Here is a 17,881-nt window from a genome sequence, read left to right as displayed (position 1 = left end):
TTTTCACAACAAACAAAACTCTTCTTTTGCATAGTATGTAGTATTATACAGCACGTTACATATAATTACAACTGATTGGCACTGCATTCATTTAGTATAAAACTGCTTTAGGGTGCCATTCCCAATACACTATACCTCTGTGTTGGTGTGGTCTGTTTCAACAAAATGATTAACTACAGAACGAATGCATGTATTAAAAGGCAAAACAAAGATTTAGAAAATGCAATACCAAGTAAAGTGTTTCATTATACCCACTAGAATATCCATCCATAATCTATACTTGCTTATTCCTAACCAGGGTCACAGGGATTTGCTGGAGCCTATCCCAGCTCTCTTTGGGTGAAAGGTGAAAGGGGTACACCCTGGACAGGTCACCAGTCCATCACAGGGCCAAACAAAATTTTTTCAGCTAAATGCAAAAGAAGTACAGACAGTTAACAAATTAAAGGTAAGTCTGAAACTGCGGCTTATGCATTTATATGCCACCATTGAATGTCATTAGCTTTATGACTTCGCTCTCCTGTAGTTTGTATTCACTTTCTGACCCCACCGACCTGCATGGTGTTTCTCTGTTGTTTATTGTTGCTGTTCTTTTCTCTCTCTACCACTCACCCCAACCAGTTGAGGCAGATGGCCGCCCAAACTGAGCCTGATTCTGTTGAAGGTCTCTTCTTTTGAAAGGAGTGTTTCCTTTCCACTATCTCTTGATCATAAGGGATTTGTTTTGTTTTGCAGCTCTACAAATAAGTAGAAATGAATTGAATTGTGGGCATCATTTTGCTGGCATGTTTTGGACCCACTTGTCTCCTTAAGGAAGGGCAATGCAAATCAGTGGTTTGACATTTGCCTTCCCAGCCATCAGATCTCAGCCCAGTTGGGGTGTACTGAGACTGTTCTGGTGGCACATGCTGGCACAATGCTATGTTGGGTTTTTAAAAAATTTTAACCCATCTGTTTATGAATGTCCGGGGCAAATATTTTCCCTGTTTGTGTGACAAGCTGATAAGGCAGCTGTGGTGAAAGATCAAAGGTCAGTCATAAATGTTGAGTTTTACAACCAGCAGTGAAACATTTCAGGTTGTATAGGTGAACTCAGCGATGTTTCCCACAGCAACTGTATCATACAGAAAATAGTGTGTGTGCATATATGTGTATGTTTAAGTGACTTCCTGCAACTAGGACAAGCAGGCGGAGTAAGCAGGAAATACTGTAGAATGAATGAAAGCAGCTCAATAACTCCACATATATATATATATATATATATATGTGTGTATATGTATATATGTTGACAGAGGCTACAGGCCATAATGATAGTACTTTGCAAACATTGTAATGAGAGCTGATTAGATGTAAAACCTTATGTATCCACACATTAGTAGGAGGCTCCTAATATTGATCCTGGTGGGATATATGACATTGTACCATTGCAAAAACAACCAAAGAATTGCTTTTATACTGGTCATAAATGATCATTATTAATACTGATATGGCATATCTTGTATATCGGTTTAATGGGTCAGTGTTGTACTGTACTCCTGTTATGTCTGTGCAAGCCCTGAAGCCATGTTACTGCTTTTTAGGGCAGATGACGTGAATAATTGTGAGGCCATTCCTTTTTCCTGGTTTTCAAGAGTCGTAAAAGAGAGGAAGTTATACATAAACCCAAGACAGACTCACAGGCGAGAGTTGATGAGTGTTGGAGACCAAAAATACACACAAAAGAAGTGATACTTTTCTTTTGGGCCAACTGTAATTATGCCACAGGATACAATTAAGAAAATGCTCCCTAAGGTAAGAATAATCAACAATTGAAAGAATTGAAAGATTTTTTTTCTCTACATTAACAGTTAATTGTATGTATAGATTTTTTTCAGTGGTTGTTTTTTTTTTTTATTTTGAAGACTTATATTCGCAAACATGTGGCCCAGGAAATCAATGTTGCACTGACTCACTTTAAAAACCTTGTGCCCATGATGGATAAATATGGTGAGTTGTAAAACAACAGCTCTAAATCTTTTGCTGACCATAGATCTTTTAACAATTACTCTAAATTCTACACTTACTGTTGCATTTTTGTATAGTCTACAATGATGGAACCACAAAGAACCTGATGAGTCTAACTGGGACCATCCCTGTCACTTTTAATGGTAACAATTGATTTTATTTTATTTTATGTACTGTGCAATCCCATTAAACAGCCAAACTGTAATTAAGGACCTCATGTGGACTTATATTCTCATAAATTCAATTACAAAGTAAGAGAGCTATAACAATATAAATACATATTTCCCCTGTTCCTACAAGGCAAAACTTACAACATACCTATATGTGTGTGGATTGAGGAAAGCTACCCTCAGACCGCTCCCATCTGCTATGTCCGACCCACACGTGAGATGATACTGGTCAGAGGAAACTATGTCTCCAGCAATGGTGAAGTCATGCTGCCTTACCTGAAAGAGTGGAAAAATGTGAGAATTGAAACAATATCTTGTATTTTTTTAAAAGATGTATGCATGTAATGAGAGACAGGCAATGGCATCAGAGTTAAGAACTGATGTGAATCTGAATGGTGCAGTGTGGCGTGGTTTGGAGCTTTACAGACACGTTACAATGGCGTGACTTTTCCTTTTCCCTGTTAGGGTGAGTGTGACCTAGCGAGCCTGCTGCAGGTGATGGCTGTCACGTTTGGGGAATTCCCTCCCCTATGTTTGCAGCCTTATACAGAACGCGAACAAGCCTCTTGTAAGTAATGCTCACACAGACAGAAAACTGTCTCCATGTTGCTTCAAAACAACACCACTGTACGCCCTAGATACAAGCTGATGATGATAAGACGGAGCTGAGATTCATATCTAGGCCACATCTGATTACATGCGAATCTAACCTCATTTATCTGTGGCTTATTACTTTGTCAAAATGTTTATGATTTTGTTGTGACTGATAAGGACCCTTCTTTAAAGAAAAACGTTTTTTTCAGGTTCGCTACAGTTCCACAGACAAGCAGAGGTGCTTTCAAAGACAGATGGAAGTTTATATCTGTCTTTAACTAGGGAAGCTGGCCAACCTTCCCAGCAAGAAAATGAAACCAACTGTTAATCTTTTGTGGTATTTGACAATAATTTATATAGAGACTGTTCGTGTTTTGCCTTTGATGTGTTTTAGTCACATGGTATCCATTGATTATTTTGTGGTTCATTCATTTATCATATCTGACAAATAACAACATGGTGTATGTCTATTTTTGAAATTATTGAAACATAAATTTAAAACATGTGGTTGATGGGAATGTTGCACAATTAATTTTTTTTTTTTATATTAACTATGCAGGCATTAAAATGTTTATGTGTTAATAGACTGTGAATGAATGAATGAATGAAGCAGCTCATAACTGTATCCACAGGCATTTGCTGTGCTCCAAACATTTTGGACTTTTGACCAGAGAATAAAAAAGTTGGCAATATGGGGCACACACATGCAGCCAGCTACATAAAAAAGCATATTATAGGAGAATGTATATTAATTCATTTTGACCGTTCAGTTCTTTGATGAAACTGGAAACTCTTGCTTGCTTGGTTGTTTATTAAAGTATACTGTTTGCTTTGTCACAGATATTGTTTAAAGATCTAAGACATGTTTTTGTAAAAGGCTTTCTGTAGATGCATAACCTAATCCAACATAAGAAGATTATGGCCACTTTCAAAAAATAGTCAGTTATAGGAAGAACTCAAAAAAAAAAAAAAAAAAAAAAAAGGTAATAGCCCTGGGTGGACGAGTTCTCTCTAGTAGAGATGCTTATAGTTTCTTTACTAATGAGTTGTTTTCAAGGATGGGTTCCTACACTGTAAAAACAAACAAACAAAAAAACATTTAAAACATAGTAAAAAGTCTGGCAGCAAAGACTAAATTAAATACCAAATGTAATTCTACAGTATGTTTTTGTAAGAAGAAAGTAAAAAAGCAATAAAATACTGCACAATAAACTTGGACTGGAACAGTTGAATGCCATTCTTTAAATTACAGTATGCTGTTGTTTTTTTTAAATAATTTGAACTCACATCCTATACAAACACGATTACATTGCCTTACATGGGGATTAAGGTTTAATTCTAACCTAAATCTGACATGTATTATGTAGTAGTGGTACCAGTGCATTCATCAAACTTCAAAAAAAGAAACGCCTCTGAAAGGTTTTAACTCACTAACAATGCATGCTGTGCTGGGAAATCTGCATTTGGAGATTTTTTTAATAGTATAGGCTATCTCCACTAACCCTTTAGTAATAGGTTCAGCAGGTTTAATGTTTTTCCACTCTATTTGAAGTAGGATATTTTATTTTAACTAATCCAAAAATTAATTACAGTTTTTGTTTGGCAGCCATGTCAGAACTAAATTTGTCATGACTGTCTCTCTATTCATTTGTAACTGCAGACTGACCATCTGACTGAATATTTTATTCTCACATACATGTACATGTTCATCATCATCATTATTGTTTTTTTTTAATTATTATTATTTGTCTGTTATCCAATGTAATCTAATTGACCACGCGTCACTAATGGTGTCATACACGGACCGGAAGCAGTCAGGTGAACTGCCGGAAATTCCTTTTGTTGATCATCGTATATTTGTTTTCCGGCCTCTTTTGACAGCAGTTTGTCTATTTTTTCGTTATTAACAGAGACCTTACTTGTGCTGGACTGGGGGCTTTCGTGTAGAAATCATTTACCTAAGTGTAGTTGGGCCCGAGGCTGGGCTAACGTTAGGCTAGCATTCACTGGAGTCTTGCTGGCTAGCGTTAGCTTGTGCTAGCTCCAGCTAGCATCGAAACAGCTGTTTACTGTTTGTTACTTAAGTCATTAATAAACGTGTAAACAAACACGTCAAAGCCATGGCAGTTGTCAACGAAGGCGCGCTGAAGAAAATGCTGAAGGTAAGCCTGCAGCCCGGCTAACGGTAACATTACCGACACCAAACATGACGCTAGTTAGCCGGGTAACATTTCCCGAAATAAATAGGCGGTGTTAAATTTCGCCCGATACTCATTTAGTCTACTCATAAACTGTTATTAACACTGTGCGTTTTCCAAAGATCTCTCGCACAGAAACTTAGTGTTTTACAATAACGCTGGCTAACGACACCAAGTACCATTTTGAGATTAACATACTTCAAAATAGTCTAAGTTGCTGTTCTTCAAATTCTCTTTAATAACAATTTTACCGAGACAGTGTCATTGCGTTAAATATAAATTACTTCCAGTTTTCAGTAAATGAAAGGCAGAACAAAGGTTTGTGCTAAAATAGGGCCCAGTCAGACATGTTGGTTTAATTGTAATTGTAATTATAGCCTAAAACTATCTTGTCTAAACTGACTACTAACATATATTGTCTCTTCTCATTTGCTGCCGTCGGTCAGCAATACAAATACAGAGATCTGACTGTTCGCGAGATAACCAATGTCATCTCCCAGTACAAGGACTTGAAGCCGGTTATGGATGCTTATGGTAAATGATACTGTCTTGTGTTTATGACAGGCGGGTCTCAGTTATAACTTGCCTTGCCCATAAATCATATCACATGGGGAGGTGATGCTGTATATCTAACCTGTTTTACATGTTCATGTGGGTTTTCCTCGTATTTCAGTGTTTAATGATGGCTCCACAAGAGACCTGATGAGTTTGACAGGAACCGTTCCAGTGAGTTACAGAGGTAAACTATCTGTGTTTTGCTTTCTTAAAAAAGTGTATCTGTTTATTCCTCTTTTTCATCGTTATTTGTTTATTATTTTTTTACAATTTACAAAGTTCCTTTTAAAAACTGTAACTCTGATTGCTGAAGGTGGCTTTATTTTCTTTGGTGTGCCTTATGGTGTACCTATGCAACATCATTTCGTTCTGGTGTTTTGAATGTCAATTAAAGGAATCTTGCATCTTAAAAGCATATTGCACACTGTTCGTTCATAGCATTATAAAGTTTCCTTGTGTGTGCTTCCTCTAACTCTCTCCATTTGTCTTGCACATTTTAAAGTGAACTTTATTAGTATGCCCAAATACAGAAGCAAATAGAGAAACACCCCTTTGTGTCAATCAGAGATAAAGAGAGAAGCAGCATGAACCATAACACATGCAATTTTAGAACAACAAACAAGCTGTGTCTTGAATTGTGCTGCCAGTTTGTCTGCTTTTCTGACGTCATTGTTTAAATTATATTCGGGAAATAGAACATGTATATTAACAGAACTCTAGTGGAGCAGATTTTATAGATAGTTAAATGTAAATTTGTTTGATTTGCAGAATTTCTGTTTGCTGTTAATTTCATGTATGGGACTTCTGTGGTCCTGAAGACAGAACAATAAGGGAGCCTAAGCACTATAACATTACAATAACATTGTGTGTGTGTGTATGTGTTTTCTGTAGGCAATGTCTACAACATCCCAGTGTGTCTGTGGTTGTTGGACACATATCCCTACAACCCTCCCATATGTTTTGTCAAACCTACCAGTGCCATGATGATCAAAACTGGCAAGCACATCGATGCCAATGGCAAGATATACCTTCCTTATCTACATGAGTGGAAGCACGTAAGTGTGGTATCTTCAGTCAGTTTTCATTATTTATGCTTTCTCAATATTCATTTTTACAACAGTAGATTGTAGCTCAGATTAATGTTTGGGCCTATGACTATAAGTTAGTCAGTACAAAAGGGGGCAATAATGAGGACCATAAATGCAACTGTTTGTCTAGATAATATTTGATCTGTAACTATCCTTAATACTTAATCAGGTGACATGTTCTGAATTTTGCTGTGTTGTTTAATAAAACTTGGCCTTCACTGCATATTTTACAGCCTCAGTCAGACCTGTATGGTCTGATTCAGGTAATGATTGTGGTGTTTGGAGAGGAGCCTCCTGTGTTTTCTCGTCCCACCACACAAGCACCCTACCAAGCCTTCCAAGCAGCTGGACCCCCTAACCGTGAGTGATGTGAACATTAGTTGTAAACAGGCTAAGAAATTTTCTGAAGATGTCATAAGAGAGGATGATCCTCAGGCCATTTTTACCTTCAACAGATACCTCTGAAAGTTAAAATTTATATTATTCTGTCCACATCGTATATAGTAATGAAGCTTAATCATTACTATAATAATATAATAATAAGAATAATTATAATAATAAGACTTGAGCCAGTTTACATTTTTCCTGCAGGTACAAAATTACAATGGTCATACCCACACCATCCTCAAATTATTCTGACTTGTAAAATGATTAAATATTGCTTAGGCATCCTTAATATTAGACATAATAGACACAGAGATATTTTTCCTGCTACGATCTTATGAAGTTTAGGTTTCTAAGCAAATTTTAGCAGGATTACTATTGCAACAACACATCATCAGTAGGGTAAAACTAACCTGTGTCACGATGGTCTAAGCCCAGCTCACGTTCCCTATTAGTGGGAATGAATATTTATTTTTTTCATAATTTTTTAAATTGTTGCATCATGTTTAATATGCATTTATTGTCTTCAGCACCAGATGGAGCCCAGATACCACTGCAGCACACGCACAGTTAAAACTTGGCATAATTGTGTCTTTATGACAGTGACAGAGATGCAAAATATTTTGACCATCTTTGTGTATGACCTGATTGTTTCACTGACTTTGTGTCTTCCGCAGCTTCTTACATGCCTGGTATGCCTGCAGTGTCACCCTACAGCCCAAATCCTAACCCAGGGTAAGATGTTTTCCCAGCTGTTCTAAACATCCTGCACCAGTTAACACACTTATACTTTCACTTGCTTTCTTCTGCAGCATTTCACACACACATATATTTGTTGTTGAAAGTCAGTTACATTTATTGCATATGTTATCTTTAAGATAGGTATCTCTAACCATTTTTGGAAAATTTCAATATAAAAAAATAACTATTTCCCAATCTTATAACTATTTGCAGAGGCTATCCAGGATACCAATATCCAGGGAGCAACTCTTATCCAGCCACTGCTGGCCCTGCACACTACCCTACACAGACTCCGGTTTCCACAGTGGGTATGTAGATTTGTAATGTGGTTTGTTTTATTTTCTGCATTTCAAATAAAACGCCACAATTTATTTTAGAAGTTTACATTTGCCCAGATATAAAATGTCTTCTAAATAAGACAAACACAGCAACATAAGTTTCACAATTGTTTATCATATCTAAGTTTTAAAAATATCTATTGTTTAATCTTTCATCTGGTGAATCTGTAGTGCAATGACTCAATATCAGATTAATTTACCTTAAGAAAAGTAGAATACATGTCCTAATTTCTGGACTTCAGTAAACCCTGAACTCAGACTCTTGACCTTCTGACTCAAACTCTCTCACCCTGTGTATGACTTCGGTGGCATGCTGAGCTGCTAGTGAAAGGTCGTTACTGTAACTGGAGTGGGCCAGCTTGTATCATTTAAAGCTAAAAAGGACCAACCCCTCCTACCAGCCCTGACACTCTCAACTCAGGAGCACGGTGCTATATTTAGGATGGAAACAGTAACTCCACGCAAAGACAGACCTACGATCAGGGGACCCATCTGCTGTTCCACCAATAGTTAGCACCATTGAAATGCTGGTCCAGAACCGTCATGCAGAAGAAGTATAAGCTGTGTCCTATATTTAGCGAAAGATAAGAAATACGTTTCAGATCTCAAGGCTGAATCAACTCTGACATTTATCCTGCTGACTCCATACTGTACATAAGACAGTCCAGAGTCTGAAGACATCTATTAGTTCATTTACATTACATTTACCTTTACAACCTGGTATTTGTCAGCTTTTGGTGTTTTAAGTTTTGATAGTGTTTTATTGACTAGTATGTCTATTTTGTTGTCATGGTCATTCCTATGTACAAGAAAACATACTCGAAAAAGTTGAAACATACAATGGTACTAACTTTTTGAAGTTAAACAAAAGTTCAGTAAAATATATATGATACAAAATGCATATATTTGTATATGACATCTTGTTTCTGTTGTCATGTCTTTTTTGCATTGGCCTCGACTCTTCCTGACCTCTTTCCTCTCAAGGCCCAAGCAGAGATGGCACCATTGGTGAAGATACCATCCGTGCATCTCTGATATCTGCAGTAAGTGACAAGCTTCGCTGGAGGATGAAAGAGGAGATGGACAGAGCTCAAGCCGAGCTGGATGCCCTGAAGCGAACAGAGGAGGACCTGAAGAAAGGACATCAGAAACTGGAGGACATGGTCTCAAGACTGGACCAGGAAGTGGTAAGAGAGCCCCCTCTTTTTCAATTAAACATCTGTGTTTTTTATTATATCTTCTACAGTTTTCTTGTGTTTTACACAGCTATCTTTTCCATATTTAAAGTTATGAATTGCAATTGTTTCCACTAGTCTGAGGTTGATAGGAATATTGAGCTGCTGAAGAGAAAGGACGAGGAGCTGAGTGAGGCCCTGGAGAAGATGGAGAACCAGTCAGAGAACAATGACATTGATGATGTCATCGTGCCCACTGCTCCGCTATACAAACAGATCCTGAACTTGTATGCTGAGGAGAACGCAATCGAGGACACCATCTTCTACCTGGGAGAGGCCCTTCGCAGGGGTGTCATAGACCTGGAAGTTTTCCTCAAGGTGAGCACTTCCACACAAACCACAAGGAAATGCACAAAAGAAATGCGCGAAAAACACGCTTCAATCCTCTGTGGTTTTCATTGACTTTGATTCTCTTCTTTCAGCATGTACGCCTCCTGTCCAGGAAGCAGTTCCAGCTTCGTGCCCTCATGCAGAAAGCCCGCAAGACTGCCGGCCTTAGTGACCTCTACTGATCTGCACTGGCTACCTGGCAAATTACCTGTTTTCGTGCTCTGTAACTCTCTATTCCCTGTTTTATTTCTTTTTAAATGTCTTTCTTATATTACAAACAACTGCTCCTTTTTAAATTCTCTCTGTGAGGAAACAAATCTGAACACCAACGTTTCTGAGGAATTGGAGTTTTGTTGAGCGCAGTGATAATTGTAAATGCGTCACAACAGTTGGATAGTATCGCACCATTTGTATCTTAATCTAACCAGATTCTTCAAGATCATTATGCAGCAACAGTCATGACTCAGACATGCCCCAATATTACAAAAAAAAAACAAAAAACTAATGTCCTTATACTGTCAACCAGGTAACACACAGGGCATATTGGTAAAACTGAGGTGTGAAGCTATTCTGTGTACAGTGTATGTGACACTTGACCTGAGCGTTTGTGGTTTCAGTGGGTTGGTGCACAGCGTTAGTGTGTCAGTCTGTATATGCTGCACTGCGGGGTAGCCCACAGGTTCTGTTAGAGGTCTCTTAGCCAGACAAAGTCATTTGTCTAGTAAGCACAAATTGTTAGTGGCTAGCAGAGAGGGGCTTTGTAGATAGCTCCACATATCCAACCCCTCATAATGAAAAGGTTAAGCTCTGATATAAATATCCAGGACAACCTTTCAGGATGGGCAGGGGTTCAGCCTCAGGATTTAATGCTGTTGGTGGTCTTGGTCATGTTCAGCAGCCATGGGGTTGCTTTTCATACAGTGCAAGTGATGGTGAACATGGAGCTGAACTGTATTTCCTCACTGTCTTTGGTTTTGTCAATGAGCTGACTATTGAATTATCCCATTTACCCACACTACTATTTTCCTTTTTGTATGTTTCTTTACAGTGGTATGAGTGAGGTTGTTTCATGTGTCAGCTGCTCAGTTCTACCTTTCAGTCTGACTGCATTTATGAATTAGCTACAGTGGTTATTTTACTCTGTACAATGTTAATTAAGGTTGAAGGCAGTCTTACTTCATTGGAAGGTATGACAAAGGAAGTTTTTCTTTTCTGTTTTCATGTGCTGTTCATTCATTCTCTGTCCTGCTAAGAAATTTTGGTCTTTAGTAAAATTTGACTACAGCTCATATGTTGGGAGGAACAAAATAAATAACTCATACTAATCAAAAAGTTAACTTATGTAAAGTTTGCAAATGTCTCATCTAAATTAGCCTTTTACTAAATGCACTTTGAATTGTATGATAGAATATGTTTTTTTTTTTTCTTGTTTCCAGTTCAACCATAGACCACCTGTTCTTTTATATCTGTAGATTTATGTAAATCAGTACAAATAAATATCTGCTTTAATTTCTGGTCATTTTATTAATTTTCTACTATATAGTTTCAACTATATAAGTTAATCACAAAAGTTAGATGTAACTCGTTCTCTGTAACATCAATTAGACAAAGGAAAAAATTTAAAAGCCAAAGCTGATGACTATTCCACAAATCCCATACAGAGACCAAACGAAACAATTCACTTCCCATAATGTTTTTAAATCCCAAATTTATGGTTTAAGCATATTTGTCACATCTAAAACCTCAAATAGTGAGCCTACTGCTATTGGTCAACAGTGTAAACCCAAGTGTCACAGATGCTCATGACCACATTTTGACCTAGTGTGTTGACTTGTAGCTGTGCAGAGAGCAGTTGAGTCAGCTGGTCTGTAAACACATGCAAACTGCCCTTTGATTACATGACACAAAAGGACAAAGGACAAATGAGTAGCACTATCCTGGCAGATTTATTTGATGTTAAGGCAAATAAAAATATCCAGTTGTCACAACAGGTACAGTTTCTCAGTGATTGACCGTGTTTAATGTTGGCATAGTCATACATAAATAGATCTTAGTTATAAATAATAGCATCAGTTTTCTCTTTATGCCCTTTATTCCAGAGTCAGGTGGAGTTTAAATACTCTATGCTGCACAAAAGACACTTTCATCAGAATTGTTACCACCTTATGATTTATAACCCGACCTTACATCATGATTCTAGCTGACTGTTTCCCATTGGCTCTCTGTTACATCATAAATTATAGCAAGGTACCTAGGCAGCAGCCCCTTCAATACTTTCAGATGTAACCTTTCTTGTCAATGCTATGAACTTTACCCCTTTAAATAGTATTTTCTGTCAGTGCACTTGTGGTTAGGTTTAAAATGACAAGGTACTTTGGTATCACAGGATTTTGGCCCAGTGATATATGCAGCAGTGTTATGACACTAGGGGGATAGTAAGTCCCCCTCAGAATGGAATGTCTCCATTATACGCCAAATAAAAAACAGAGATTACCAAATGGAAAAAAAAAAAAAAAAGCAACTGGTAACAATCAGAATAAATACAAACTACAAACATGGAGTGTACAGAAAAGGCAGTAACATACAGTACAGATGCTAATTGATGTAACAAGACAGGACAACAAACATATCACCTCTTTCCAACATAAGCCAAGCTTAAAGCCTAAAGGTACAAGTTGTGTTTCCAAGAATTCAGTCATGAGAGGGGAAGCCATGGGAGGCAGCAAAGGAAAACACCCATGTGTGAATATCTGAAGTTAAACTGCACTGGCATGGCTATGAACACTTGCCCTTCTTAGATATTCAAAGGTCTCACTTGCCTGTTGCTGTGAGGAACACAGGAGATATGGTAGAAGGGAGGGAGTCAACCACATGGTGTATAGTGTGGTTTCAGGGTGAACTATTAGATTCAGGAGCACACTTTACAGGGTGAGCTCCTTTTGTACACCCCACAGGGTCTCAGCACTCTTCACCAGCTGCTTTTCCTCATCAGGCTTCAGTGTCATGTGAATGACATCAGTCAGGCCGCTGTTGCCCAGGACACATGGGATGCTCAGGAAGACCTCATCCTTCACTCCATGCATGCCCTGTCAGAAGAGAAGGGGAAACAAACAATTACCATCTCATAACATCTGGGGGAGAAAAAAAAAAAAAAAAAAAAAGCAGGGTAGGTTTTGTAAATGAATAAACCCTGGAAATCTTTCTCCCTGGGTCCTCACCTGGACCAGTGTGGACACAGGGTGCACCTTGTGCAGGTTCTTCAAGATACTTTCCACCAAGTCAGCCACAGACATGCCAATGGCCCAGGAGGTGTAGCCCTTCAGCTTGATAACTTCATAGGCTCTGTACCATGCACACATTGGGTGGGGGGGAGGGGGGAGTGAAGCATGTTAGTCAGGTATCCATTGCTATTTTTCTGTTGAGGTTTTCATTCTGTCAAAATGTATGCATGCAGAGTGAAATTCACTTTGTCATTTTATTTAGTATAGTTTTATTATGCTTTCAAACTGACCCTGAAGAGAAAAGCATCTCACTGCTTCATAAATTTAAATGAGACTACCACTGGACACAAGGATGGAAAGTGGTGCAACTTTGCAGTCGTTTCATCCCGAGACACTTGTCTTTGTCTCTTAAATAAATTCGTACCCAAAGCCTTTATAAACATCTATGATCCTATTATGTTGCACATGACTGAAGTCCCTGAAGACCTGATGTAAATAAGATTAAAAAGGTGATGGTGCAGTATCAAAGTTTACTGTGCAAACTGTTGCATCACTTCACTTTCAAAAGGAATGACTCAACATAAAACAAAATCCAACAGATCTGTTACACACAGTGAGGAACACATAAGGAGCCATGGATATGGCGTATTAAAGTCGACTGAGTAACGTGTGCTTGATCTGTTTTACTGTCAGGTATTTCAACAAGTCAAACACTGGAGTATAAAAGACATTGAGCACTACTGTACATTATGTTACAAAGTAGCATACCTATTGTATTTGTACTGGCTGCCAAGCCTTACTGAACCCATAACATAATGTGCTGTATCTGCCCGTTTGCCTTTTGGCCCTGGTCAAATTGGTGGTGGGAGACTGAGGTTTGCAATGCAGTTCGTTTTGATGACTATTGGATTACTGAAGAGACACTGTACTCACCCATCAACCACCTGCTTATGAATCGCTTTCCAGTTCTCAGAGTCACCCTCAGCCCCCATCTGAGGGTTGAGTCCTTGCAGAGAAACTCCAGCAACATTCACACCACTCCACACAGGCACTGTGAGTAAGACATGAAATTTGTAACTCAAATTGTATATGCAAAGAATCATGCCAACATAAAACATGCACATGATGTAGATAAACTGGATCAACAAAACAGGTATAGTAGAGGGCTGCAGAGATTTTTTTAGTCAGAGCTGCATACCACTGGAGTCTCCATGCTCTCCAATGATCCAGCCATGACAGCTGGAAGGGTGGAGGTGGAGCTTCTCTCCCATGAGATGGCGGAAACGGGCAGAGTCCAAGTTGGTACCAGAGCCAATGACACGGTGACGGGGGAACCCACTCAGTTTCCATGCCACATAGGTCAGGATGTCCACTGGGGAAGTACAGAACAAGAGCAGAGATGATCACCCATTAATCTGCAGGTGCCAACATTATATACATTCTCTAATCCCTCAACAATTTCAAGCTGCACCACACCTTGTATTACATTTCCATCCTTCCTACAGACTATCCCATCTCACTAACCTGGATTAGAGACCACCAGCAGAATGCAGTTGGGACTGTACTTGACAATGTTGGGGATGATAAACTTAAAGATGTTGACGTTACGCTGCACCAGGTTAAGACGGCTCTCGCCCTCCTGTTGGCGGGCGCCAGCAGTCACCACCACCACCTTGGAGTTAGCGGTCACACTGTAGTCTGCCAAAGGGACAAAGTACAATGAGTGCAATCATACAAATAGTTTAATCAAACATCATTCAGTAGGGTGTGTCAGTGCAGGCAAAAATTTCCAGTCAGCTTGTAGATATTTTCTGTGTCCTCACCTTTATCTGCAACAATCTTGTGCGTCTTGAGGAAGAGGGATCCGTGCTGCAGGTCCATGACCTCACCCTTCAGCTTGTCCTCCATCACGTCAACCATGGCCAGCTCATCACACAAGTCCTGATGTACATGCATATCAGTTACTCTCCACAGTTATGAATTTAATTACTCATTAAATACAAGTTGAACTGAAATGACAAGTTAAGGAAATGAGTTAAGTAAATGAAATAATGGTCAAAGTGCAAAAATGCATTTCACAGCTTCTCAAATGAAGTTAGAAAATCAGTTGCAGCCCTATAGAAAAGAAGTGCAATAAACACACCAAACAAATGAGTTAATTACAACAATGACAATGCTATTTTTTTACTTTTGCTATTTCAAGTACATTTTCCTAATTATACTTGCATGATTTGACTATACCACAACTTAATGTGTCATATTTGGCACTGGGAAAACTACTCTACCACTATTACTGCTCCGTGTGTGTCTGTATGTGTCTGCGCACGCACTTTGATGGGTTAAATGCAGAGCACAAATTGGGTATGGGTCACCATACATGGCCATATAAGTCACTTTCACTTTTTTCATTATGCCATCTACTTTTTCTATGTGCATTTCAATGCTGAACAACTGCACACACATTCAGTGCTTCCAAACATGTTCCCTTTCTGTCTCTCACCTTGAGCAGGACGCTGATGGCTGAGGCCATGCCCACCATGCCGACACCCACCACAGTCACCTTGTTCCTGCAGCCAATAGGCTCCTCCTTCATCACATGGCAGATCAGCTTGTCCTTGGTGGACATCTGGGGAAGAAGAGGGCAGGAGACAGACAGGATCAGGGAAGGAGAGGAGACAGGGGGAGGGTGAGATAGGAAAGATGTGTTAGTGAAGAGTAAGCAAACAAGTACACAGACAGTGAGAGACCAGAAAGTGGTGCTGCATAATGTATGTAACCATTTGAACTCATTACTGTGATATGAGTTCACAAGGGTGTACGTGACCATCTTCTAATCCCACAATGACTCAATTTGGGTCCACCCCCCCCTTTTTCTTTCATCACATTACATAATCGAAAGTGAGCCCTTTTTAACCACCCCCACATACCACAAGTTCCAGTTTCCAGCCTAATGTTATTACTATCAGAAAAGGTCTCAGGACAGGATTTAGTGTGCCACAGAGCCTCTCTGGGTCACCATAGCAACCACTGCCTGGAAAAGTACTGCAGCCTACCCTCGTGCAGCACAGACCACCCTCAGCTGACGTCACTACCATTCACGTTTCCTGGTTGGGCAGACATGGCTGGGTGCTCACGGTGGCTTCAGAATGACTACTCAGGTTCTGTGATGTGGACACAGGCACGTAGCCGAGTATCCGACAGGACAGTCATATCTAATGTTCCTTTATCCAATTATCTCTTCCAGACTTGAGCTGAGAGCTTTCTATAAACCAGAACCAGACTGATGGGTTTGCTCTTTAACAGAAGACACTTATCTTATAGTAAATGATTACTGTACATGTTCAATACTGGCCAAAGTTCCCTTCCTAAAAGCTGAAATACTCAATAGAAACCAGCCTGATCAGTGTGACATTTTTAGCAGCTGAAATAATTTGATGCAATACAGTTGGAAAGAAAGACATGTATGTTTTATCTCAAGCTTTGGATTATATGAATTTCTGGGATTTATATGTTGTTACACAACTGGGCGACTAAAACTACTTCATATATGCTTGTATCATATTTCTAGTGCACCATGACATTTCCTTAGTTTGATCACCATCAGGACAGGCAGGCTGAGCTCTGACGGGCCAGCACTGAGGTTTATTACCTCATCTGTCACATCAGTTTCTGGAGTCAACTATGAGTAGATCTTAATCCTGCAATCCTGGATGTCCAAAATAAAAATTAATCCAACCGTTTATGGTCTTTCAAACCTCCACATGCTGGACGAAAGCCTTTTCTTTCTGCTGTGCGTTTATACGGCTTACCCCCCGCCACCTAACCCATCTAATCATTTCTAAACAAACATATCGATAGAAACATAGACTATAGAAACGAACCCAAAGCAGCAGCGCTTCAGGGCTGTTGTATTAACCAGGCCATAGTGTCCCTAAATATTCTAACACACATGGACGCTAGAAAGAATGCTGGTTACGTGATAGGAAGTAGGAAATCCACAGGCCCACATCCTGTTGCGCATAAAAAAAAAAACAAAAAAAAAAAAAAACCCCAAAACAGTCATTTACAAATGCGACATGAAAAAAAAAAAAAAAAAAAAAATCACCTGTCAAAAAAATACACTGGAGCCATCACTGCACATAAACAACCAGCAAACTAGCTCTCCCATTCATTCTCTTAAAATCAGGTTGGTCATCTGTTAACAGGCAAAGGACCGAATGTAAGGACCAGAGAAGCCGTGGTGTGCATACGGTCTGATGTTTGAGTCGGACTGCTAATCTTACCTTTAAGGTTTAAGTCAGAAGGTGGAAACAGAAGCTGGAATGTGTCTTGTCCCGGTGCAGCTTTTCCGCAGCAGTGGTGCTGCAGAGGGAGGGTCTCCCACTATTTAAAGGCTGCCTCCGGTTTGTTCGTGACGTGCGCACATATTCATGAGGTGAGGTGCGTTTGTGGCTGCTCCGCGTGTCGAGTGTCACGTCCGAAGGAGTTTGAGGCAGCAACATCCTGTGTGCTACTTCTGTATTAAGATTTCGACAGATTCACCATTCGCCTTAAAAAGAAAAAGAAAAACAGTGGATGTTGCATCTTTGATCAGTTTCTGAGAATCATATTTATAAAATGACACGAAGAAGCCGCAGTTTAACATGCAGGCGGCCCGTGCTTTAGGAAAGACAGACTAATTCAGTCTGGGGGAAAATATTGTGTAATTTAGCTCTTTTCGGATTGGTTCTTGGGGATTTCCTCTGAGTCCCGCTGTCTGAGGTGCAGCTGTGTGTTATACGTGACTAACAGCAGACATACAAATACTAACGTGTCAAACAGGCCACATTGTATTTTAATTGCAGGTTACGTGAAATTTGACGGACAGCGAAGGGATCGAGGGTCAGGCTACAAAAGCCTGAGGTAAATGGAAACACGGGCTTAGAATAAGATATTCTACAAGAACAACAGCATTTTTGCGCCCCCTGCTGTCGTGTTTAAGAGTGTGCGACACAGACTGTTGCTCAACGCTGAGCAAACCACT

General features: G+C 39.4%; 3 protein-coding genes across 4 annotated transcripts; 2 read left to right on the top strand and 1 right to left on the bottom strand.

The window, feature by feature from the left end:
- The first annotated feature begins 1,678 nt into the window (after positions 1-1,678).
- LOC113132849 (tumor susceptibility gene 101 protein) lies at positions 1,679-2,750 on the top strand. Its single transcript, XM_026311226.1, has 5 exons — positions 1,679-1,791; positions 1,902-1,986; positions 2,082-2,147; positions 2,305-2,468; positions 2,640-2,750. The coding sequence occupies exons 1-5, from the start codon at positions 1,756-1,758 to the stop codon at positions 2,748-2,750; spliced, it is 462 nt and encodes a 153-aa protein (XP_026167011.1). The 5' UTR covers positions 1,679-1,755.
- Positions 2,751-4,581: 1,831 nt separating this feature from the next.
- tsg101a (tumor susceptibility 101a) lies at positions 4,582-10,160 on the top strand. Its single transcript, XM_026310540.2, has 10 exons — positions 4,582-4,930; positions 5,413-5,500; positions 5,640-5,705; positions 6,413-6,576; positions 6,843-6,969; positions 7,671-7,728; positions 7,948-8,042; positions 9,057-9,259; positions 9,386-9,625; positions 9,730-10,160. Exons 1-10 carry the CDS (start codon positions 4,889-4,891, stop codon positions 9,817-9,819), a joined length of 1,173 nt encoding a protein of 390 aa, XP_026166325.1. The 5' UTR covers positions 4,582-4,888; the 3' UTR covers positions 9,820-10,160.
- A 1,404-nt stretch (positions 10,161-11,564) lies between these two features.
- On the bottom strand, positions 11,565-17,296 carry ldha (lactate dehydrogenase A4). 2 transcript variants are annotated; one of them, XM_026310542.1, is made up of 8 exons: positions 17,142-17,296; positions 15,359-15,484; positions 14,682-14,799; positions 14,383-14,556; positions 14,057-14,230; positions 13,792-13,909; positions 12,856-12,979; positions 12,559-12,723 (listed from the first exon to the last, which is right to left on the bottom strand). In XM_026310542.1, exons 2-8 carry the CDS (start codon positions 15,482-15,484, stop codon positions 12,559-12,561), a joined length of 999 nt encoding a protein of 332 aa, XP_026166327.1. In that variant the 5' UTR covers positions 17,142-17,296. The 2 variants fall into 2 exon arrangements, with proteins under 2 accessions (XP_026166328.1, XP_026166327.1); XM_026310543.1 differs by lacking the exon at positions 17,142-17,296 and having other exon boundaries at positions 11,565-12,723.
- Between the last annotated feature and the right edge of the window lie 585 nt (positions 17,297-17,881).

Source organism: Mastacembelus armatus, chromosome 6 (genome assembly GCF_900324485.2).
Source record: "Mastacembelus armatus chromosome 6, fMasArm1.2, whole genome shotgun sequence".
Lineage (NCBI taxonomy): Eukaryota > Metazoa > Chordata > Actinopteri > Synbranchiformes > Mastacembelidae > Mastacembelus > Mastacembelus armatus.
Note: the sequence above shows the minus strand (reverse complement) of the source record. Positions and strands in the feature narration are given on the sequence as shown.

Bases quoted from the DNA above. Each gene is read 5' to 3' on its own strand.
- LOC113132849 (XM_026311226.1), top strand. From the start codon at position 1,756: ATGCCACAGGATACAATTAAGAAAATGCTCCCTAAG. The intron at 1,792-1,901 runs GTAAGAATAATC...TTTATTTTGAAG, and splicing joins TTAAGAAAATGCTCCCTAAG to ACTTATATTCGCAAACATGT. The intron at 2,148-2,304 runs GTAACAATTGAT...TGTTCCTACAAG, and splicing joins CATCCCTGTCACTTTTAATG to GCAAAACTTACAACATACCT.
- tsg101a (XM_026310540.2), top strand. From the start codon at position 4,889: ATGGCAGTTGTCAACGAAGGCGCGCTGAAGAAAATGCTGAAG. The intron at 6,970-7,670 runs GTGAGTGATGTG...TGTCTTCCGCAG, and splicing joins AGCAGCTGGACCCCCTAACC to CTTCTTACATGCCTGGTATG. The intron at 7,729-7,947 runs GTAAGATGTTTT...AACTATTTGCAG, and splicing joins AGCCCAAATCCTAACCCAGG to AGGCTATCCAGGATACCAAT.
- ldha (XM_026310542.1), bottom strand. From the start codon at position 15,484: ATGTCCACCAAGGACAAGCTGATCTGCCATGTGATGAAGGAGGAGCCT. The intron at 13,910-14,056 runs GTATGCAGCTCT...TCTTACTCACAG, and splicing joins AGAGCATGGAGACTCCAGTG to TGCCTGTGTGGAGTGGTGTG. The intron at 12,980-13,791 runs GTGAGTACAGTG...TGCATGGTACAG, and splicing joins CATAAGCAGGTGGTTGATGG to AGCCTATGAAGTTATCAAGC.